Source organism: Natator depressus, chromosome 5 (assembly GCF_965152275.1).
Source record: "Natator depressus isolate rNatDep1 chromosome 5, rNatDep2.hap1, whole genome shotgun sequence".
Lineage (NCBI taxonomy): Eukaryota > Metazoa > Chordata > Testudines > Cheloniidae > Natator > Natator depressus.
In genome coordinates, this window is record NC_134238.1 from 34,663,256 (window position 1) to 34,688,386 (window position 25,131).

Sequence of the window (25,131 nt, forward strand, 5' to 3'; positions counted from 1 at the left end):
TTTTTCCTGAAAATTTTAATGAAAACATATAATAAGCAGGATTGATAGGAACACCTGTTACTAAGGTTGCCCAAGACTTTACATAATACCCTATTTTCAGTTGCTCCTAACTTTGACAAACTTTAACCATTTGGGCTGAAATTTTCTGTTAGTTGTCTGCCTTGGGCTGATTATTATTGTTTTATTTTTTATGAAAAATTTCAGTGAAAACATTTCAGCCTTTTCTGAAAACTAGGTTAGGAAAAAATAAATTGTTTTGCAATGTTAAAAGAATTCTAGTGACCTTTTCTTTGAGATTCTCTAGTGTCCCCACGCTTTGGGCAGGGACTCAAAATTTGGCAGAAGGGATGACGATAGTGTCAGGGATGTGACTTTTTGCTGTTCCTATGAAAATCTGCCAAATGTGACCAAATTATAAGGATTTGAAAAATCTCAGTTTACACAGTCTCAATACACATGTTAGAGGTTAGCAGCTAAAATCTTTGAATAGTCCATCCTCACCAAGTATGCTCCATCCCCGCACAGCCCCTGCTGCTGACCAGACTGCACATGCACTATCCCCACAAAGTGACTGAGCATGTTTCACCAGCTCACTTGTTACTGGATTTAGGGTTGCCAACTTTCTAATGGCAGCAAACTGAGAAAGAAACTTGCCCCGCCCCCTGCCCTGCCCCTTCTCTGAGGCCTTGCCCCCACTCACTCCACCTCCCCTTCATCACTTGCTCTCCCACACCCTTGCGCTGGGGCAGGGGTTGGGATGCAGGAGGGGGTGAGGGCTCTGGTTGGGTATGCAGGATCTAGAATGGGGCTGAAGAGTGTGAGAGGGGGCTCTGGGCTGGGGCAGGGGGTTGAGGTGTGGGAGGGGGTGAGAGCTCTGGCTGAGAGTGCAGGCTCCAGGCTGTGAGTGGCCGAGGGATTTGGAGTGTAGGCTCTTGCCTGAGGCTGGGGGTGTGGGTTCTGGGGTGGGGCTAGGAATGAGGGGTTCAGGATGGGGGAAGGGGCTGGGGCAGGGTTTTGGGGTGTGGAAGGGAGTGCAGGGTGCAGGCTCTGGGAAGGAGTTTGGAGGTGGGAGGGAGCTCAGGGTTACGGTGAAGGTTGGGGTGAGGGATCCAGGTGGCGCTTACCTCAGGCAGCTCCCAGGAAGCAGTGACATATTCCTCTGGATCCTAGGTGGAGGGGTGTCCAGGGGGCTCTGCGCGCCCTCCCACCACCTGCAGGCACCTCCCTCACAGCTCCCATTGGCCTAACTGGGCTGTGCCTGCGTTACCGTCACACAGTGATGCAACCTTCTTCAACCCAGGAGTGCAAAGCTGGACGTGTAGTTGCTGCTCCTGTCCACTCTGGGCCAAAGTGGGACTGGACACCAGAATGAAGGGCAGTGAGCCTTTCTCTTCTGTGCTCTCAAAGACTCCCTTGCTGGTACCCAGGCAGCATGGAGGAGGAAGCCACTTCACTTAAATGCAGAGGGGACAAGAGCTGGACCTGGTGGGAGGGAAAGGAGTAGATTAGGACAACAAGCCTGGTCTGGTCAGAAGGAACTGGTGGAGGTGGTGGGGAAGACTGGTACTGGCTGGGCAAGGAGACTGGGACGGGGAGAGAGGAAGTGGGTAGACTGAGAGGCATTGTAGTTGATGAAGACTACATCTTCTACTAGTCTGAGTATGACTGCTCAGAGCTCCGGTACGAAACTGCAGAAAAACCTGAGTGTGTCTGGATTAAATTTAGAAGTGTGAGCAACAAGAGTGATGTAGTGGTGGGAGTCTGCTATAGACCACCGGATCAGGGGGATGAGGTGGATGAGGCTTTCTTCCGGCAACTCGCAGAAGCTACTAGATCGCACGCCCTGGTTCTCATGGGAGACTTTAATTTTCCTGATATTTGCTGGGAGAGCAATACAGCGGTGCATAGACAATCCAGGAAGTTTTTGGAAAGCGTAGGGGACAATTTCCTGGTGCAAGTGCTAGACAAGCCAACTAGGGGGGAGCTTTTCTTGACCTCCTGCTCACAAACAGGGAAGAATTAGTGGGGGAAGCAAAAGTGGTTGGGAATCTGGGAGGCAGTGACCATGAGATGGTCGAGTTCAGGATCCTGACACAGGGAAGAAAGGTAAGCAGCAGGATACGGACCCTGGACTTCAGGAAAGCAGACTTTGACTCCCTCAGGGAGCAGATGGGTAAGATCCCCTGGGGGACTAACATGAAGGGGAAAGGAGTCCAGGAGAGCTGGCTGTATTTCAAGGAATCCCTGTTGAGGTTACAGGGACAAACCATCCCGATGAGTCGAAAGAATAGTAAATATGGCAGGCGACCAGCTTGGCTTAATGGTGAAATCCTAGCGGATCTTAAACATAAAAAAGAAGCTTACAAGAAGTGGAAGGTTGGACATATGACCAGGGAAGAGTATAAAAATATTGCTCGGGCATGTAGGAATGAAATCAGGAGGGCCAAATCGCACCTGGAGCTGCAGCTAGCAAGAGATGTCAAGAGTAACAAGAAGGGTTTCTTCAGGTATGTTGGCAACAAGAAGAAAGCCAAGGAAAGTGTGGGCCCCTTACTGAATGAGGGAGGCAACCTAGTGACAGAGGATGTGGAAAAAGCTAATGTGCTCAATGCTTTTTTTGCCTCTGTCTTCACTAACAAGGACAGCTCCCAGACTGCTGCGCTGGGCATCGCAACATAGGGAGTAGATGGCCAGCCCTCTGTGGAGAAAGAGGTGGTTAGGGACTATTTAGAAAAGCTGGACGTGCACAAGTCCATGGGGCCGGACGAGTTGCATCCGAGAGTGCTAAAGGAATTGGCGGATGTGATTGCAGAGCCATTGGCCATTATCTTTGAAAACTCGTGGCGAACAGGGGAAGTCCCAGATGACTGGAAAAAGGCTAATGTAGTGCCAATCTTTAAAAAAGGGAAGAAGGAGATCCTGGGAACTACAGGCCAGTCAGCCTCACCTCAGTCCCTGGAAAAATCATGGAGCAGGTCCTCAAGGAATCAATCCTGAAGCACTTACACGAGAGGAAAGTGATCAGGAACAGTCAGCATGGATTCACCAAGGGAAGGTCATGCCTGACTAATCTAATCGCCTTCTATGATGAGATTACTGATTCTGTGGATGAAGGGAAAGCAGTGGATGTATTGTTTCTTGACTTTAGCAAAGCTTTTGACACGGTCTCCCACAGTATTCTTGTCAGCAAGTTAAAGAAGTATGGGCTGGATGAATGTACTATAAGGTGGGTAGAAAGTTGGCTAGATTGTCGGGCTCAACGGTAGTGATCAATGGCTCCATGTCTAGTTGGCAGCCGGTGTCAAGTGGAGTGCCCCAGGGGTCGGTCCTGGGGCCGGTTTTGTTCAATATCTTCATAAATGATCTGGAGGATGGTGTGGATTGCACTCTTAGCAAATTTGCGGATGATACTAAACTGGGAGGAGTGGTAGATACGTTGGAGGGCAGAGATAGGATACAGAGGGACCTAGACAAATTGGAGGATTGGGCCAAAAGAAACCTGATGAGGTTCAATAAGGATAAGTGCAGGGTCCTGCACTTAGGACGGAAGAACCCAATGCACAGCTACAGACTAGGGACCGAATGGCTAGGCAGCAGTTCTGCGGAAAAGGACCTAGGGGTTACAGTGGATGAGAAGCTGGATATGAGTCAACAGTGTGCCCTTGTTGCCAAGAAGGCCAATGGCATTTTGGGATGTATAAGTAGGGGCATAGCGAGCAGATCGAGGGACGTGATCGTTCCCCTCTATTTGACATTGGTGAGGCCTCATCTGGAGTACTGTGTCCAGTTTTGGGCCCCACACTACAAGAAGGATGTGGATAAATTGGAGAGAGTCCAGCGAAGGGCAACAAAAATGATTAGGGGTCTGGAACACATGACTTATGAGGAGAGGCTGAGGGAACTGGGATTGTTTAGTCTGCAGAAGAGAAGAATGAGGGGGGATTTGATAGCTGCTTTCAACTACCTGAGAGGTGGTTCCAAAGAGGATGGTTCTAGACTATTCTCAGTGGTAGAAGATGACAGGACAAGGAGTAATGGTCTCAAGTTGCAGTGGGGGAGGTTTAGGTTGGATATTAGGAAAAACTTTTTCACTAGGAGGGTGGTGAAGCACTGGAATGCGTTACCTAGGGAGGTGGTAGAATCTCCTTCCTTAGAAGTTTTTAAGGTCAGGCTTGAGAGAGCCCTGGCTGGGATGATTTAATTGGGGATTGGTCCTGCTTTGAGCAGGGGGTTGGACTAGATGACCTCCTGAGGTCCCTTCCAACCCTGATATTCTATGATTCTAAGAATTTTGTTCATGGTCAGATGAAATGAAACAGGTTTTGTTAGTCTCACAACACACGCCATCTATGAGGAAAGTGTATGCTGAAATGGAACAAACTCTTTCAAAAAGTCTCTCTGTTTCCTACTTCCAGGGTATATCTTGACACTGGTACAGTCGGGCTTGTCTTTTTCCACATTTGAAATGTATGTGGTAGTTCATTGCTTCTTGCCTTTTTCTTATGGAGGATGCTTCTGTGTTCATGCATCCTGCTATGAAATGCGTTTCAAGAGGGGTGTTACATGTGTACATCTATCTGCAATACTCCTGCTTGGGATTTTAACCTGGTATTAACAAGGCTCAGGGATTCCCCATTAAATTGATTGTTCTGTTCACTGCTGCTCCTTGAATGTTGCTATTTTCACTGCAGTTACATCTGTTTGGATTTGTGCTGGCTGCACATATGCCATCTTAACAGTTAACAGCTTTTAAATGGTTCTAAGACTTGAACAAAATCCTACAGTATGGATTTGCAGGGGCAATACATTGAGGGAATGGCATTTATTGGTAGTTAAGCTTCCTTTAAGAGAAGTTCACTAGAAGAACATAGCTTGTTGTATGGAATTTAGTAAATATATGTTTTAAACTATAATTGCTAATTGAATCTAACATTTTATGAAGTGGTGTTGGTCCCAGGATATTAGAGAGACAAGGTTGGTGACGTAATATTTTTGTTGGACCAACTTCTGTTGACAAGAGAGACAAGCTTTTGAGCTTACACAGAGCGCTTCTTTCTCTCTCAAATAGAAGTTGGTCCAATAAATATTACCACCTCACCCACCTTGTCTCTCTAATTAAAACTAAGCCCATTAACTCTTTTAGTTGTCCTTGATTTAAGAAAGGGTTGAAAATTAAATTTTCTTTGTTTTTTGTGATGACAGGGATCAAAATTTGATGGATGCATTTCAAGAGGATACCTGTCAAAGCAACAATGGATCATGTTCGTTTTTCCCCCCATATATTCCATTTGCTGAAGATGATTGTTGTCAGGTGAAAGCTGAAAATGTCTTGGGTGTAGGCATATCTGATTGCGTTCCTATAAATATGAATAAAATAGGTAACTACTTTTGTAAAATACTTAAAGATAAAATACTACATAACAAAAGAGATCAAATAAAACCATGCTGACATTTAATTATACAGAATAACTTTCTTATAAAAATCAAGTGAAAAGCATTAAAACAAAAAATAAAAATAGAATATCAAATTGAGGATACAGCATACTTTTCTGTCTTAGCACTTGAATAATTGTTCTTCAGTTGGTTGCATTGCACTGATTTGAGTGAGTCCTCAATACGCACCTGTATTGGTGTATGATTTACCCTAACATCCCATCTAGAGCTGCCTTACACTGATTTTGCTGTGTCTTCTGACAGCTTCTTAAGCCAATAAACCTCCTTAAAGTATATGAACAGATATTCCCTTCTTCTCTACCCTTATATAGCTGCCCCTCCCCACAAATGTGCCCCACTCTGCAGGACCACAGCTATTTATTGGCTAAGACTACAATATCTGCCCCTCTGTATCCCTTCTCCACATTATTAACCCCCCTGACTATACTTTCCCTAAGTTATATTCCTAGGCATGTGCCCCTGCATGTATTGCTACCTCTCCCTTCCAGAAAAGTCCTCATTTTAGTAATTGTGCTCCTCATGAGGGGATCAGAACTACCAACTGGGGGTGTTCCTGGAGGAGAAAGGGAAACAGCACAAGGGGATATACATGTCAGATTTCAGCCTTGGTCTGCAGTCCACAGTTGGACTACTGGTTTGAGGGCACAATCACAGAGGAGAAGTAGCAGAGAAAGAGACCCTTATCCAGGAGACTGGAGTTAATGGTAGATCCTGGGTGCTCAGCACTTTTCAAAATCATGCTACTTATTGGAGTGCCTCAATGTGGATTTACGAACCAAAGTTTAGGTCTGATTTTTGAAAATTCTGGCCTATATAAAAAAAAACCTCAAAAAGCGCCACCTTTTTCTCTTACTTTGGTTTTGCACCTCTACCATTAAAAAATTAGCAGTGGAATACATTAATATGGATGAGTAGAACCCTGCAAATCTGCTTTATATCCATGGATCATTTTTGCAGATTGGCTGTAGATACAAATTTTGTATCTGCGCGGGGCTCTGTGGATGATTCAGTGGGAAAGCAGAATCAAAGCAGTTGTGTTCTTGGATTGACAGCAAGAACATGCTATTTAAAGAAGAAACAAACCCTTCCCATGCACCCTCCACCCGAAATCCAGAACTGAATCTGCATTACTGTTTGAACATTTACAAAATTTTATTAATCAAAGTACATTACCTTGCTGTTCCCTCTTAAAGTGTAATATATACTGTAAGTAATATGTCAAATGTATTTATATATTTGAAGAGATTAGCATATTGGCAAAAGCTCTTTTCATAATCTGATACATGCAAACTATGTCAGTCTGATTCTTATTACATTGCCTACCCAATCACCTCAACACTTCCCTAAGTTAAGTGTCTCCTGAACAGGAACCGTCAGTTGTGTCAAATAACACTGTGGTTCTCTGATGTTCAGATTTGTCTGGTGAGAGCTCATCAACTGTTTTAAGACTTGTATGTCTCTCATTGAAAGAGGTTTTTGATTATGGTTGTGCTTCCTTGCCTTTCCATATCAATTCTTTCAGCATATTGCAACAGATCAGTGTTGAAAAACTTTACCCTCATTAGTGCATTACCAATGTGTGATTAAACGCCCTTCCAGTGTTGTACACGTAATGCAGTACATTTATTTACTAATGACTGTAAGAACTAGTGTGAATTACTGATTTTTTTTTTTTTATGGATTAGTAAATGAAGGTCAGATTCTTCAGCCATCTGGCATATTAAGTAGCACTTTGACTTAAATTGGATGATTTGAAGTGCTATTCAGCATCCAAAAGGATTTTAGGATTTGGCTCTAAGTAAACAAATGGCTTTATCTTTTCCCAGAATCCCTACATTGCTCACTCCACTGTGCCATTCTTCTAGTGAATCATTTAAAATAAATAAGTCCATTATGCATATCATACAAAACCAAGCAACCATAACATTATGTTGTGTACCTCTTCCTCCTTCCATCATGCCTGATTCCACTTCTTCCTCTGTTATGCTTTGCCGTAGCTTATCTAGGTTAGAATATGAATAGGGTGGAGTCCACATTTTTATATCTACATAAAGACTCTTGACAATTACAGTTCAGTTTTGTTCATGTGAAAATTCTGTCTGTGAAGTGATCACACTGAGGAAAACAGGTACAACCTCCTCAGTGGATACTTCCCAGCTGTGACACCTACCACTACATCAGCAGCAGTTGTCTGGCCTAGTCTCTCCTCTCAATACTTGCCCATTCCAGTTCTGCCACCCTTCCCTCAAACTCCTGTCACCCCTGAACTGTCTTCCAGCTGAGTTCTCCCTTATTTCTCCAGGTAGGACTCAGTTGCAGCTCTGTTATTTTCTCTGTCCTCTGCCTTTGAGAGGAGAATGTGGTACTCACATTATAAATAGAAACAATAATTCAATACATTTACATATGGAAGAAATTAGTCTACAAACAGTATAGTTAGCTGTGTATGTAATCTCTGTCCTATATGTAGTGTAATTTCATAATTACAGTTGGTATATATGTGATATGCATTGATATGTGCAAGTAGGTTACAACTAACATTGTTTAGAATAATAAAGGAACTCTTCCTAGAATTTACATACTCAAGCTATTCTAAACTTTTAATTGAAGTCAAGTTGTAGAATGTTTTTCTATTTAAAAGTATGAGAGCTTTTTTTCTTAATTCCAGTGAAAACTAAGCCTCCTAAGATAGTTTCAGTAGAAAAAATTGCTGGTGTAAAGCAATTACTTAACATAACGTGGGACAAACCTGATCCAGCATTACTAGATTTAAATTGTCGTCTTCGATACAGAAATACAAATTCAAATACTTCGGTAAGTTACATCATTATTTTCAGAATATTAGATCATTTGTCACTGACATAAATGTTGATCCTTTTAAATGCTGATGACAAAAGGCAAGGATGTAAGATCTCTAATAATAACTAATATTTACTCAAATGTAATATAAGCATGCATGATATTGGAATTTTAGAAAATAGAGATGGATAAGACCTTCTGTTTCACTGTCAAGGGTAAATTGTTCTTGCCCTTCTGTCTGTTTCAGTGCCCATCCTACTCCTTACTTGTCCTAGGATAAATTCAGTGGAGCTACCCTCAGTCAGTCCAACAATGAAACATGTTTTTCTTCCTGTTGTTTTCTGGCAAATACAATAGTTATGTTCACTCAAGATTAGATTAGAACAAATGTAGGAGATGTTTCTCTGACAGCTTGGCTTCTGGCAGGATAAAAATGTGTAAGCAGTGTGTTCTAGAAGGTGGCTTATGTCTTCCTGGCATCTCACAATCCATCTGATCTACAATTGTAAGTGGAAATGGTTCGCTGTGGGCCCCTCTGCTTTCCCTTCACAAAAATAGCTTGTCCACCTGTCTGAGTCCAACTTATAAAAATAACTCCAGATACATTTAGCAGCTATTTGAGCCTATCACAAACTAGCTGAAGGTCTCTGCATGGCTTGATACTTTTAAAACCTTTCATTAAAAAAAAGCAAACCCTTTTGTCGCAGGGTTATGAATGTGGTCCTGAGAGAGCTGACAAACGAAAGCTCTTTGAGGCACCCAGTTCCTGTGAGTTTAAGTCTCTTACGTGGAAGGTCATTTTCCTGGCTGCAATGGCTTCAGTCTGCACAATGAGTGAGCATCATGCCCTACTGATGGATCTACCTTAACTAGATTTTATAAGAATAAGATGGGGCTGCAGACTTAACTGACATTCTTCTCCAAAGTAGTGTTGACGTTCCACCTGTTAATGAGCCTATCATCCAACATTCTTCCTATAATCACATGTCCTTCCCCAAAAAGCGCTTTTTCATATGCTCAGTGTTAAGTCTTTGGGGTTCTAACTGGAGTGAATTCAAATTTTTAGAAGATGCATGTCAAGGTTCCTTCCCCACTCTGAACACTAGGGTAGAGATGTTTCATGTGCATGAAAACCTCCTAAGCTTACTTTTACCAGCTTAGGTTAAAACTTCCCCAAGGTACAAACTATTTTACCCTTTGCCCTTGGACTTTCGCTGCCACCACCAAACGTTTAACACCGGTGGTATTATTATTAGGAAAGAGTTCGTTTGGAAATGTCTTTCCCCCAAAAATCCTCCCAAATCTTACCCTCTTTTTTCTGGGGAAGGTTTGATAAAAATTCTCACCAATTTGCATAGGTGACCACAGACCCAAACCCTTGGATCTTAAGAACAATGAAAAAAGCATTCAGTTTCTTCAAAGAAGAATTTTAATAGAAGAAAAAGTAAAAAAGAATCACCTCTGTAAAATCAGGATGGTACATACCTTACAGGGTAATTAGATTCAAAACATAGAGAATCCCTCTAGGCAAAACCTTAAGTTACAAAAAGACACAAAAACAGGAATATCCATTCCATTCAGCACAGCTTATTTTCTCAGCCATTTAAACAAACAGAATCTAGCGAATCTCTAGCTAGAATACTTACTAAGTTATAAGACTCCATTCCTGTTCTGTCCCCGGCAAAAGCATCGCACAGACAGACCCAGACCCTTTGTTTCTCCCTCCCCTCCAGCTTTGAAAGTATCTTGTCTCCTCATTGGTCATTGTGGTCAGGTGCCAGTGAGGTTATGCTAGCTTCTTAACCCTTTACAGGTGACAGGGTTTTTCCTCTGGCCAGGAGGGATTTTAAAGGTGTTTACCCTTCCCTTTATATTTATGACAATGCACAAAACTCTTTGTTTTGGAGACCATTTCAGGGATGTCTGATTGTATTTTGTATTGCTATGATTTGGCTGAGCTGAAAGGAAGAAGCCATATCAAGGCTCACTTAATAAGAGACAAGGCAGCCACCAGGGGTGCCATCGTAGATTTCTGGTCCTCTCTCCACACATTTACAAAGCATTATTTCTTGGATTTGGCCTCCAGGTGGGAATTTTGATTTCAGACTCTCCATATTCTGAAGCTTGTCTCCAACGTAGAGGTAGCCAAATTCCCACTCCCACCCCAAAAGTTTTTATGCATTTCTCTTTTTCAGTTGGCTGAGACTTGAGTGGTCCCCCCTTTCCTTATTGATTGATTGTCACGCTTCAGTATCTTCAGTGCTGATTTAAGAGGTTATCTTACCCCCTTTTCAGTATACATTTGAAAAAAAAATCCACCCTGTTCCCACTGTTGGTGTCGGCCTTGTGGTTACTGCATGTTTTAGCTTTGCTCTCATTTTTGTTTTGGGACAATCACGGCACTTCCCTGCTTTCCTGGACTGAGATTCTTGTTCTGATGACCTCTTTAGAGTAGGTGAAAATTATAAACCATATAATTCTTCGAAGTGATCATTACTGCTACTCATCTACCTGTTTCCCTTCAGAGTTTGGAGGATAATTTTTCAGGGGGAGTTTCTCTTGTTGCATGTTTTTTCTGTCTTTTCATTGGTGCAGATATTTTGATCATATGTTGATCATCTTTAGATTGTCTTATTGCTGGGACCTTCGGTTCCCATGCAGTTGGAGATGACTGAAACAGTTGTAGGACAGTACTGATGCTTCAGAGAGGGCAGGGCGCAGTGGCCAACAGAGAGCCTAGCTCATGCTGTCTACTCCGTTACTACTGCCATTAAGAGTAAAATGTAACCTTAAAAGCTGGTGCCGATCTTGTGGAACAATTGCAAAGATCCGGAAATGAGGATGCTACACACACAAGCACTATTTACAAGATAAATAGCTTTCCCTTTTATTCATACTGGATGGGTGATCTGGGAGGCATAATGGATATGGTCTTGGAGGTTTTTAAGCAGATAAACCATCTGCTGAGGTTTATTTATTTTTTTGTTAATAAAGACAACATATTTCGTGTTCATGTTTTCACTTTTAGGTAACAGTTGTTTTCACCATGAATCAAAATAAAAGAAGAACATCATTTAATCTTACGCATCTATGGGATTTTACAGAGTATGCTATTGCCATTCAATGTGTTTGTATTGGATCAGAAATCTGGAGTGAATGGAGTGAAGAGAAAATAGGAAAAACAGAACAACAAGGCAGGCTAATGGTTTACAACATAGTTTTTCACAGGATTAATTTTGAATCTTTTGGCACAAAAGTTAATACTAGCAGACTATTTTCGGCATATTTTCAGTTGGGTGATGTCATAGTTTGGCTTTGAAATTGTGAAAACAAATACATTTAATTAAAGATGACTAGAAGGGGGAGGTCAGAACAGGAGACAAACTGAAAAGGATAGAGAGATCTGAACAGTGAGGAATATAGAATGAAGGAGAAAAAAGGGGATTGTTTAAAAGAAACAAAAATATAGAGCTAGGAAAGAAGAGAGAAATGACCATAAAGAATGGAAATAAGAGACTGATAGCAACATAGAGAGAAGGTATACAAGGGTCAGTAAGGAAAAAAAAATTTCAACACTGCTGTTAACCTTCTTTAAAAAGTAACAGCAAGTTTTCTACTTTTTATTGTTTGTTTTAATAGCTCCCTCAAGAAAAGTGGATTTGTGGAGAGTAATTGAACCTTCACCGTCAGCTGCAAATAGATATGTGCATCTTATGTGGAAGGTATGTACACCCATGATGTTAAAATCCGAACTGCCTTTTCCAGTAGAAATTGCGTTTTGTCATCTGTGTTATAGGAAATAAAGGTCTGTCAAGTCTGGCTCAGATGAACTCCATACAAAGCTAGAACAGAACCTACAGAAGTTTTTTCTGTTAACTAACACGATGTTGACTACAACTTTGCAGTCAGGATTTACCCTATGACCCTGCTGACATCTGTTAGGGGGCTTATTCCTTCACCCACTTACTTTCCTGGTCCTTCTCGCATGAACAGAGAGCAACAATACCCGAAGTCCAAAGGTGCAAACAATTCTATGTTTATTGGGGTGAACTTCGAGCAAGCATGATTCCAGTTCCCTTCCTTGGTATCCTCCTTCCCAGCTCTGACACCACAGAGCCTTACACCTGTGTCCCTGTTCCCATTCCTGCCCTTAGCAAACATGATTCCAATTTCCTTACTCCCATTCCCTGTTCCCATTTCCCCCTTTAGCAAAACATGATTCCAATTTCCTTACCCCCATTCCCTGTTCCCATCTCCCCCACCCACACACCCCTTATGGTTAACCTGTCCCCCTTATTTTCAGGCTTGACTTGTTTTTTCACCTCCCTTTCCTGGAGGGCCATAATCTGAGTCTTCTAGTAGTTTGTTTGCTGACCGGATGTATTCATTATTTGCAGCTCCTTTGTGCCCATCAGCTAGGTAATTTGCATTTACACAGAGGCTTACTAGCTTGCTTTTGGATCCAAAGCTGTTAGCAGCTCAGACACTGTCTTAAAAGGGAAACATTTTACTTCCACCAGAGTTCTGATGACTTTCCACTTTCATCTCCTGCTCCAAAACACGCAGAGATCTGAAAAAGAAAGCACAACCTATTGCGGCCCCTTTTGGAGCCTAATAGGATTTTAATTAAGTACCATGTTTTGTTTGCATTTCTTTTACCCCTTCTCCAATAGGCACTGCACACGTCCTGGGAAAATGCACATTCCTTCTATATAGTTTAACCTCCATAACATTATATTAGCCATATTAATTTTACACAAAGTGTAACTGCCTCCCATGCCCACAGAGTTTTCATGCACACCCACCAAAGCAACAATCTGATCACCCAGAGCCACCCCAAGGCTCAGTGTTCCCATCAACATCATATTCAACATGACTTGCAAAAACTGACTGCTAAGCCATGATCGTCAATGTTAGTTAATATAATTTCTCACAGTTCTATTCTAATTTGCAGTTTTGAAACCTCCTTGATTAAATTATCTCCACTTGACCATGTTGGAGATAAGAACTAAATGGTAACATTGTGCTTTTAGAATCTTAATTGAAATAGTGATTAAAATATATTTTAATTAGAGTGGTCAAATGCAAGAAAAATGAATAATTTGGGTATTGCAGTTTTCAGTTGAACAACATATTCCAAAAACTGAATTCCTTGAAGAAATTTGATGGAAAAACAGTAATATTCATTGTATAAATATTTTCAGCTGCTATTATTTGATCAATTGTAATTTTAACAGACTTTTTAAGCTTTTACATTTATTAGAATCCAATAAAATCTGTTTTTAGAATGCAACATAGTTAATTCTCCAGAAAGTAATCCAATATACCCTCTGGCATGCTCAAACATTTCAAATTGTTTCTAGAATTTCTGTTATGAAGTACTTGGAAGAACATTCTGAATGTTGACCCTCTGATGGGCTCACCAAATATTTTTCAGGAATCTCTTTTCTGAGTAACCAAATGAGGAAAACTGGAAAACAGATTACTGAGAAACTGAAATATGTTTGCATGAAAATAATCCAGAGGTAGAGAAGGGAAAAATTCTGGAGTCCTGGCAATGTGTCCAGTATTTATGTTTTATATACTTATTAAATGTGCTTTCGATTATAGAATCAGTATTACAAAACACACGCAACTTTTTATTAACTTTTTTAATAGGTGTTACAAGAATTTCCATCTTCTGAGTGTCTACTTGGCTACAAAATACAGTACTATCCAGAAAACAATGCTTCTTTTAAAATGACACACAACACCTCTGACAAGATGGCCATGCTCCTTTTAACTGGAGAAGCCTATGTGATATCTCTTGTTGCATATAACTCTGTTGGAGAATCTCCTGAGGCTACTCTAAGAATTCCATCTGTTGGTGAAAAAAGTACGTTTTATAAAATGGTGTGGTAGATATTCTCTTGGATCACTGAAATAGCCTTTTCTGTATCCATGTGATAATTCATTTTGCCTGTCTTAAGTACTGTTGCAGTGAAAGTGAAATTGTGGTAGAGATTTTTTTTGTCCTAGATTCTACAGGTGGAGAAGACCTATTAAGTCATCTAGAGTGGTAGCCGTGTTAGTCTGTATCAGCAAAAAAAAACCAACAAGGAGTACTTGTGGCACCTTAGAGACTAACAAATTTATTTGGGTATAAGCTTTCGTGGGCTAAAACCCACTTCATTGGATGCATGCAGTGGAAAATACAGTAAGAAGATATATATATATATATATACACACACACACAGACAACATAAAAAAAGGGTGTTGCCATACCAACTGTAATGAGACCAATTAATTAAGGTGGGCTATTATCAGCAGGAGAAAAAAAACCTTTTTGTCAACTGTTTGAAATGGGCCATCCTGATTATCACTATAAAAGTTTTTTTTTCTCCTGCTGATAATAGTCCACCTTAATTAATTGGTCTCGTTACAGTTGGTATGGCAACACCCATTTTTTCATGTTCTGTGTGTGTATGTATCTTCCCACTGTATTTTCCACTGCATGCATCCGATGAAGTGGGTTTTAGCTCACAAAAGCTTATGCCCAAATAAATTTTAGTCTCCAAGGTGCCACAAGTATTCCTTGTTTTTTTTTTTAAGTCATCTAGCTCATCACTATATCGGTACAGGATTGTCTAGTTTCACTACTTTATTTAACAAAAGTGCAATAGACTAATGGAACAGCATACTCTGGTATGGAAGAGAATGTATTAAAGCATTGGTATGTCATTGTACTTCAGCTTGTCATATATTTTCCTATTTGCAATAGTGCTTCCTGTTTATAAGGCTATTAATAGGAGACACTGTTTTATTATGTTAAACAGACAGTTCTGTTTTTCTTTTCACTTTGTTTCAAATAGTAGTTCAAGAACCCTCCTTTACCTCGCAGCTCTATGATTTTGGAGTCTTATTTTGACTCTCCTTTATCTTTACATTGTTACAGTCTGTCTGCCTATTAACACCAACAAAACATAGATCTCTTCTGTCATTTTCTTGGATCACAGATTTTAAGGCCAGACCACCAGATTAGATAATCTGACCTGCTGTATATTGTAGGCCACCAACACCACCTAGCACCCACGCACTAACCCAACAAATGACATGAGACCAAAGTTTTACAGCCCCCAGAAAGCTTAACTATTATTTGCCACAGACAGAGAATACGAGAGACTGGGGTGCACCAGAATCTGAGGCCGCTGCAGAGGCAGGGAAATGATTAAGGGAGATATACTGAGATAATCCTGTTGAATTCCTCAAGTGTTCATTTGTCATGCCAAGATAACTAGAGTTCCCTCCACTTTGACCTCCCAACGTTGCTCATATTCAAATTTCAATGTGGTCAGAAAACAGCAAGGTGCTTTCTGACTTGTATATGCAGATGTGATCACATCTCTTCTGATCTCGACTGTCTCCTTGTCCGCTTCTGTATCCACTATAATATTACTTTTTTTTTTTTATAGCTGTGCTCCCATCAACTTCCCTGTTGTGATCTAATCTCTTGTCCCTGTACCCCATCTTGCTCCCTCTACTTTGCCAGCTCTGGCATCCTCTCAGTTCCTCTTCTGTGGTTGATTATTCCCTATTTCTTCACTGTCAGTCTTGAACTAATTGGCCTCTGTCATTGATTCCTTATTTCCTATTAAATCACAAGTCAAAACCTGCGCTTCTGTTCTACTACAGCCAATAAAATGTAAAGTAGGTCTCTGTATGGATATATATTCCAATTCTTCATGTCTCTGCTTGTGTATGCACCCATCTACTTTCACATCTTATTGTAACAATTCCATTATTGTTTGCTGTGTTATCAGATAGTGTGTGTGTGTGTGTACATGAATAAATAAATAAAACAATGCTTTACACAATTAAGCTGAATTTCTTGTTTGACTTTTCCTAAGTCAAACACGGTTCTATAGATAAAAATCTGAATCTCTCATTGCTAAATTGGTACACTAGTATGGATGTTTGCTCTATTAAAATGTTTATAACTATTTCTGTTAATTTTTAAGTGTTATTTTGCAGCTTTTAAATGGATTGATACAGTGAGGACACTTACTTTAAATGAACAAATGGTTGTGGAATGGGAAGCATCAGTTTCAGAAGTAAGCAGATATGTCATTGAATGGTATGAGGAATTGGAGACTGAGCCAATGGGTAGATCATGGCAATATATATTAAATACTACAAAGTGGACAGCTCAGAAAGGTAAGTTGACTATGCTTGCGTGACCTTATAATTTTCACATCTCCATCAGTTACTACTTAACCTAAATCTAGAATACAGATTTTCTGTTCAAGAAAATGTATTTTGTTTCTCTGTTTAACATAGGCTGTGTGTTATACTGTAGTATCTTTCTCTGGGATGTGGGCAACATACTCTTTTGTGTCTAGCAGAAGTATGGTGACACAAAGACACAATTATTTTTCACTGCTTAGTAAGATAACAAGACTGAGAGTCACCGGCACATGACAGCATACAGTGGACAAGATTGTAATCATGAAGCAGAAATGGATAGTAGCCTTTGAACCTTTCCATTCAATATTTGTAGCAGCACCTATTTTGCGTATAAATTGACTAATATAAACAAGTAGAGACTTATAAATAATTTTAATTTTAAGTAATCTTTTGAAAAAATAAACAAAACATTGACATTACTAGCAAGTAGTTTAAAATAGCAACAAAAGCTTTATATACAGATATTTAATAAAAATTCAACTTCTGTACTATTAGGGCCAATTACCAAATACATAGTTCTTTAGGTGTGATCAGATGAGTGCGACAAGAAAATACAAAATTGAATGTCTTCCAGTTCTTGGGAAATGAAGACAGGTAGTTTTGGAGTAGAAATTTGTATTCTCGCTAAAGAGAAATGAACATATTTTTGAAGCTCTTTGGCAACATGTTGCAACAGGAAATTATTGAATATTAAAAAAATAATTGCACAAGTCAAGAACTACAATATGACACTGAGTATTCTACATAGGAAGAAATGGTCCTTGCCTCACATACAGGGCCGGATTAACTATCTTGTGGGCCCGGGGCTATTAGATATTGTGGGGTCCCTGTGTAAAAGTCTTTTTCCTAATTTAAAACAAAATGATCACAATTATGGCATCAAGGCTATTAACGCTATACTAAACTTGCCTTTTAATTAACATAAAGCCATTCTGTGGTTACGTTTCAGTCTTAATATGTAGAATATAGTTAACTTGATTAAAAATAGCCTACTCCTTACCTTAAAACAGCTGTTACATCAGTGTCTTTCTGGGAGTGAGTTTGGGTGCAGGAGGTGGCTCCAGGCTGGGGCAGAGTGTTGCAGTGCAGGAGAGGGTGAGGGGTACGGGCTCTGGGAGGGAGTTTGGTGCATGAAGGGGGTGCGGGTCTGGGAGGGAGTTTGGGTGCAGGAAGGGATTCTGACCTGGGGCAGGGGGTTGGGGTGCAGGAGGGGGTGTGAGGTGCAAGCTCCAGCCAGGAGGCGCTTACCACAGGTGGCTCCCAGTCGGTGGTGCAGCAGGGATCAGGCAGGCTGCCTGCCTGCGTGCCATGGCCCCATGCTGCTCCTGGAAGTGGCCGGCTGCTGGCACATCTCTGCTCTCCCCTGGGGGGAGGGGAAGAGTGTGTCTCTATGCGCTGCCCACACCCGCAAGTGCCTCCCCCGCAGCTCCCGTTGGCTGGGAACCAGACAATGGGAGCTGCAAAGACGGTGCTGTGGGTGGGGGCAGCGCGTGGAACCGCCTCCCCTCCGCCAGGTGCTGCAGAGATGTGCCAGCAGCCGGCCGCTTCCAGGAACGGTGTGGGGGCCACGGAATGCAGGCAGCCTGCCTGAGCTGTGCTGGGGCCCCCATTAGCCTGGGGCCCTGGGCTGCAGCCCCTAAAGCCCCTGCATTAATCCAGCGCTGCTCACATACCTTAAATCTGGAAAATATGACAAGACAGACAAACAGTAATAGGCAGACAATAAGCAAGCAAAATATCAAAGCTGCAAATATTTTGTTAGTTTGAATTTTTTACTTCCTCTAAATCTCACCCATCCCACCTTTATCCCTGTGTCCAACTGTCATCCAATGTATTACTAATCCAACATGCTGCCCTTCCACCCCACCCAGAAATAGATTAGGCTTGGGAGGTGAATGGGAAAGTAGCACATCAGATGGTGCCTATGTTAGTTACTAAAAGTGTCTTGAGGTAGTCTTGAGGCAGTTCCAATTGACCTACCCTGCTTGTCTTCCCCACCTCACCACATGGGAGTTCTAAAGAAATTTAGACTTCTACTCTGGGGCTTCCCTAAAAGGCTTTTCCCATCGTTCTTCAGGCCTTGCTGGAACACTTGGGAATGTTAGAGGAAAAACAGGACATATTTTAGGATCAGAAGACCTATCTACAGCTTTCATTTCATATGCTCTGACATTATATTGTGTTTTTAATGAGGTAAACATTTATAAAAGTGGAAGATTAATAAAGCTGCTTTGTAATAAATAAATAAATAAATAAAATAAAAAATAAAAAAAAATCCATTGATGATGAGTTAACATTGAAAACACTGTATTAGGTTGAGTAGAGGCATTTGTTTTGAACTACTTTCATAAATGCTGTGCTAATGTTCCTCCCATTCAGTATGTTCGCTTGACATAATCCTTTGATGCACTATTTTGTCTTCCTGTGATGATGATGATTCAGCAGTCTCAGCATGAGAAGATTCTCTTTAAGCAGTTTTGAGTGTCTGTTTCCCCTTTTCCTTTCAGTAGGCTGGTAAACTGCTTCGGCAGTTTTGTTGCTGTCTGTATACTTGTCTCTGTTCTAAAGAAATTTAAAAATATTTTGATGGCTTTCAATTCAGTAATACCAGGGAATTCCCACTGACTTCAGTCAGGCTGGGATTTCACCCCCAAAGTACAACTATTTAATCTAAGTGTCAAAATAACTTTAGGAAACAGAATCAAGAAGAATGAATTTCCGGACAGTCAAACTGAGAATAAAACTCACATTATTATGTCAAATAGTAATTAATAAGACCCCATCCATCAAAATTCTTAAACATATGCTTAACTTTAAGCATCTGAGTAGTCCCATTGACTATTCATATGCTTAAGGTTAAGCATGTACTTAAGAGGGAGGAGACTTTCAAAGGCATAAAGGTGCTCAACTCCCATTGACTTTCAAAACATTGAAAGTCAGTCGGAGTTGGGCACCTAAGTACACTTGGTGCTTTTGAAAATCTCTCTGCTGGATCAAGGTCTTAGTGCAGATTCAACACTATAAAGTGAAGAACGACTAATTTTAAAAGACCTTACATTTTTTTCACAAACTTGTCTAATTGGGTTTGAGCTCATGCAACTTGTCATATGGTCTTTTTATAAAAAGAAATAACTACAAAAACATTTGCCTTATTTATTGAAATCTGTACATATAATTCTAAAATAATTTCTTATCTCTTGCAATTTTATACATCATGCTTATTGCAAGATTGTACTTTTAATGCACGTTAGGAGATGCACTTGAAAATGTATCCTTCTGTGATTTAAGGGCAACATTTTTTAAATTGGGACCTAAAGTTCGGCTCCAAAGTTCATGTTTAGGCGCTTAAATGGCCTGATTTTCAAAAGTGAAATTGCAAATAGTGAAAATTACAGTCATATACAATATAATAACAAAGAGGTTAAAAATAGAAGAAGGAAAGAGAAGTAGTAATATAGCACAAACTACTGCTACAGGGAGAAAATAAGACCAGAAGAAACAAACAAACAAATATCATTATTGGTCCATCTGGTACACTACTACTTAAAGCCATATGACACCATCCGATCCACATTAAAAATCTCAGAAGTTTCTTAGTGCATTAGGGGCGGCTTCAAAGTAGTTGAAGACCTGATGTGATCCTTCCCTTCAACAGAGGTGTATTTCATAATTTTGCTGAGCAGTTTCCCCAAACAATCATGGCTTGGTTATAAGTATATGTAATTCTCATAAAACATTAAACTGTATTATAGTATCTAGATTCGAAATCAACCAACATATGAAGGGGTAATCTTCCGTGTTAATGGCCATCTTATCTGGAATAACTCATGCTCCTTATCTGCAGATACAGAAATTTGTCTGTCGAGTGTATATATTTGAGACAGTTTAAATCTTTCCCCAGTATTGTTCATACTATATGCAGTAGGTGAGAACTAAATCAATTTTTTTAAAACTACTACTTCACTGAAGTGGGTGCAAAAAGGGTCACAGAAATTCTTGCTAATCTTGCTGTACTTTTATTTTACATATATGGGAAGTATAGTGAAAAGAAAATGATCTGTTAAAATTATTTCTTAGTTTTTAAACCATTTCTTCATTGGTGGTAAACTGAAATTGGAAATCTCTTAATTGATCAGTGGGCCCTTTTCTGATTTCTGTTATATAAAATTGCACAATTAAAAATAGCAAACTCTTTTCAGTAAACTAGTACTCCAGATTTCAAAAGCAAATGACAACACTGACTTGTCAGAGAAACACAGTAGACTTGCCCACTCCAAATTCATTCCCGACTGACTGGTAGCAGTTAGGCGTTGCAAGCTTCCACAGGACTATCCCCACTCACTTCTCAACTGTCAGGGCAGCTCTCATCTTGGTATTCCTGAACTTCAGGGCAGAGGAAAGCAACTCACAAAGTTCAAGGGAAGTGGCATTACACATGCAAAAGTTTCGCAGCCACTGTGAATCATCCCATATCTGCAACACTATGCGGTCCCACCAGTCTGTACTTGTTTGCCTGGCCCAGAATCGGCATTCCACTATATCAACCAGCCCCACTGCCGCCAGGATGTCCCAATTGCCACAGCCTGTGCTTTCAGGAATGTCTGTGTCCATGTCTTCATCACAGTCATCCCCGTGCTGGCGTCTTTTAGCCTGGTTCTGCACATACTCCAGGATAATGCACGAGGCGTTTACCATGCTCACAACAGCAGCAGTGAGCTGAGTGGGCTCCATGCTTGCCGTGGTATGGTGTTTGCACGGGTAAACCAGGAAAAAAGGCGCAAAATGATTGTCTGCCATTGCTTTCGTGGAGGGAGGTAGGGGCGACTGACGACATATACCCAAAACCACCTGCGACAATGTTTTTGCCCCATCAGGTATTGGGAGCTTAACCCAGAATTCCAATTGGCAGGAGAGACTGCGGGAACTGTGGGATAGCTACCCACAGTGCACTGCTCCGTAAGTCGATGCTAGCCACGGTATTGAGGACACATTCCGCCAACTTAATGCGCTTAGTGGGGACATACACAATCAACTGTATAAAATCAATTTCTAAAAATCGACTTCTATAAAATCGACCTAATTTCATACCCCGAGCATAGCAATCCTCAGAACAAGAATCAAGACTCACTTAGCTTGTTTAACATTTGATTGACTGTTTTGTTTTGTGTTATTTTCTGTAATGGAAGCATTTAAAGGACTGTATAAACTAGTGTATGCGGGGTTGGCTTCTTACGCCTTCATAACATGTGGAAATTGTTTCAACTGCAGCACCATCCTTTCCCACAGCAAGCAATGACGGTTGGGTTTCACATTTAAGAGGAGGGGCTGCGGTTTTTGGGTGGATGTGCAGCACACACCTCCCCCCACCCCACCGCGTGGCTATTCTCTGGGATGATCCCTTCACCCCTCCCCCCACCGCATGGCTATTCTCCAGGATGATCCCTTTTAGCCAAGTGCAAACAACCCAACATGAACAGGGTCCTTTTACTGTTCCCTTACAAAAATTCCCCTATTTCAACCAGGTGACCATGAATGATATCACTCTCCTGAGGCTAACACAGAAAGATAAAGACCGAATGTTGCTTGAAGGCGACCAAAACCCAGGACCATTCGCTGCCATGCTTTGTGCTGCAATGATTCCAGACTACTTGATACTGGCTTGGCGTGGTAAAGTGTCTGATTGTGGAGGACAAAGTAAGGCAGCCCTCCCTAGAAACCTTCTGCAAAGGCTTTCAGAGTACCTCCAGGAGAGCTTCATGGAGATGTCCCTGGAGAATTCCCGCTCCATCCTCAGATACGTTAACAAACTTTTCCAGTAGCTGTACTGGCCGCGAATGCATCCCGATTCTTCAGGGCAAATCAGACATTAAACACTATTGCTTTTAAACCCTGTACTGTTTAAAACTCACCAGAGTTGTGTTCTCCAGCTTCAGGGTTGGGGATCCCACCTTGGGAGGGTATTGGCTCCAGGGTGATTTAAAGGTCCTGGCTGCCGGGGAGAACAGATTCACCGCTTGCCTGCTGCTCATTCTCCTCCTCCTCCTCATCCACAAAATCCTCCTCCCTGTTGCATGAGACTCCCCACTTGAAGGTGTTCACAGACAGTGGTGTGGTAGTGGTAGGGTCCCCCCCTAGAATGGCATGCAGCTGATCATCGAAGCAACATGTATGGGGCTCTGACCCGGAGCGACCATTTGCCTCCTTTGTCTTTTGGTAGGCTTGCCCGAGATCCGTAACTTTCGCGCGGCACTGCTGTGTGTCCCTGTTGTAGCCTCTCTCCACCATGCCCTGTGCGATGTTTGGCATATACATTAGCATTTCTTCTTTTTGATCGGAGTTCGGCCTGCACAGATTCTTCTCCCCATACAGCAATCAGATCCAGTGTCTCCCTTTCGGTCCATGCTGGAGCTCGTTTGCAATTCTGGGGGAATTGCATGGTCACCTGTGCTGCTGAGCTCGCCATGCTGAGCAAACAGGAAATGAAATTCAAAATTTCCCGGGGCTTTTCCTGTGTACCTGGCTAGTGCATCGGAGTTGAAAGTGCTGTCCAGAGTGGTCACGTTGGAGCACTCTGGGATACCTCCCGGAGGCCAATAATGTCGATTTGCGTCTGCACTACCCCAAATTCAACGCAGCAAGGTTGATTTTAGCGCTACTCCCCTTGCTGAGGAGGATTACAGAAGTCGATTTTAAGAGCCCTTTAGGTCGACGGAATGGTGTTGGTTGTGTAGACGCATTCATTTTAAAATCAACCTAACATGGCTAAATTCGATCTAACCCCATAGGCATATGGGGCAGAACTGTGAATATGGCTGAAATACATAGAGCACAAGTCAGCCTGTGTATGCAAAGGTGGCTTAAAGCTCATCTTGGCATTGTCCTGATTCTGGTGCTACTCTGTGCAGTCACATCTCCCTGCATCATTTTAGCAGCATGAGACTGCTCTAATTTATGGTGGTCAGCAATGGATTCAATGAGCTGAAAAAGCAGTGGAGAATTGACATAGTTTGAGGGTCTGGCCATGTCCACTTTTCCCTGCTAAACTTGCCAAGGAGAGAGAGAGTCAGTGGCAACAGAGCAAGAGCCTCTACACTGGCTTTACACAACTGATGATAAATCCTGGGGTGATCCTCCTTAACTTGAATAAACTGGTTGTAGATTTAGATAAGATTAGGCTGGCAGTGTGGCTACACTAGACAATCTGGTCCAGTGTTTTCAAACATTAATTCCAGTGGTAAGTGTCTCCCAGTGAATTTCAACTGGCTGAATAGGGGTTGGGGCGGGAGATGCCCTCACGCATAACTGGTTGCTAGACCTTTGGGGTTTGAACGATAATTGCCAAGAATTATACCTGGAAATAAGATGTCACTGTAGAGGTTTCAGTTCAGGTGTCCTGATGTCAAGTTGTTTACAAGATGAGCAGCTGCATTCTGCATAGCTGGAGCCAGCAGGAACTCCCTTGTTACTTTTAAATGCTTTTATTACATCTTAAAGAATACTTCTTTTTGATAAGAAATAAAAATAAAAAGATGGAAATCGTTTCGGAAAAAGAACAGAAGGATCATCAGCTACTCGATGTCCTCAGTCCTACCTCATAAACTTACAATAATTAGCCTTGTCAAATACTAGTGATGGTAAGATACTGTGAACATGTAAATTGCTACATAAGAAAAAGTATAATTATTCCTTAGTCAAAATATTTCTAGTGAAAAATAAGTCTGAACTCAAATGCTTTTAGAAAAGCTGCCAAATAAAGTCCATTCTATGTTTTCTCTCCATGCTTAAGTACAGCAATGGGTACAAAAGAGAATAAGCATAGATTGCACTCCTAAAAACTGAGGGAAAATACCAGTATGGAGCATTCCTAAATTCACCTAACACTAGCAGGAAAATACAACTTTATTTTCCGTATGTAAATCTTAAATGAAGGACATGTATCTGATAAATATTTTTTTTTCTTACAGGTGCCTTTAAACCCTTCAAATGCTATAATATCTCAGTGTATCCTCTCTATGGAAATAAAATAGGAACTCCACATTCCATACAAGCTTATGTTCAAGAAGGACGTATGTATATTAAACTATCAATACGGTCAAACCCTCTGTATTACTCTCGATCTTGTAATAGCATCTGTGTAATGTGCTTAAGACCTGTGTTACTAAGGGAAGGAAGTAGTGATTAGTGCATAGAACTGTGAGTTAGGATTCCTGGTTTTTATTTTCAGTTCAGGTATTGACTTGCTGTGTATTTCATGGAAAGTAATTTAATCTGTGTACCTCAGTTTTCCCATTTTGTGATATGAGTATAGAGCTTAATTTGCAGGGTTGTTGTAGGTTTGAGTAAAGTTTGTAAAGCACTTTGAGAAAAGTGCTTTACAAACATTGTAGAAGAAAGCTGCCACAAAATATATTCAAATTGTTTTTATTATTGTAGATATGGGCCAAATCTTAAACATTGCAGTCTCATTTAGACTTAGTTTACGGTATTTTTCAAGGATGTAACTGACTGAATTTTTTTATATTCAATTTTACTTTTTCCAGTGGAAGGGTGATTTTGGGGCACAGACTAAAATGACTAGTTTGAAAAGTTTGAGTTTTGCTCTGTTTTTACAGTGTAATGGAAAATATATGTTCCTGCTTATTAAGATTTGTTTAA

General features: G+C 41.0%; 1 protein-coding gene across 1 annotated transcript in view; it reads left to right on the top strand.

The window, feature by feature from the left end:
* IL31RA (interleukin 31 receptor A) overlaps positions 1-25,131 on the top strand; it is a 71,571-nt gene that overhangs the window by 34,445 nt on the left and 11,995 nt on the right. The window contains 7 exon segments of the mRNA XM_074953762.1: positions 5,203-5,378; positions 8,123-8,268; positions 11,282-11,447; positions 11,893-11,975; positions 13,912-14,128; positions 16,264-16,446; positions 24,441-24,542. Of these exon segments, the coding sequence (XP_074809863.1) occupies positions 5,203-5,378; positions 8,123-8,268; positions 11,282-11,447; positions 11,893-11,975; positions 13,912-14,128; positions 16,264-16,446; positions 24,441-24,542 (1,073 nt within the window).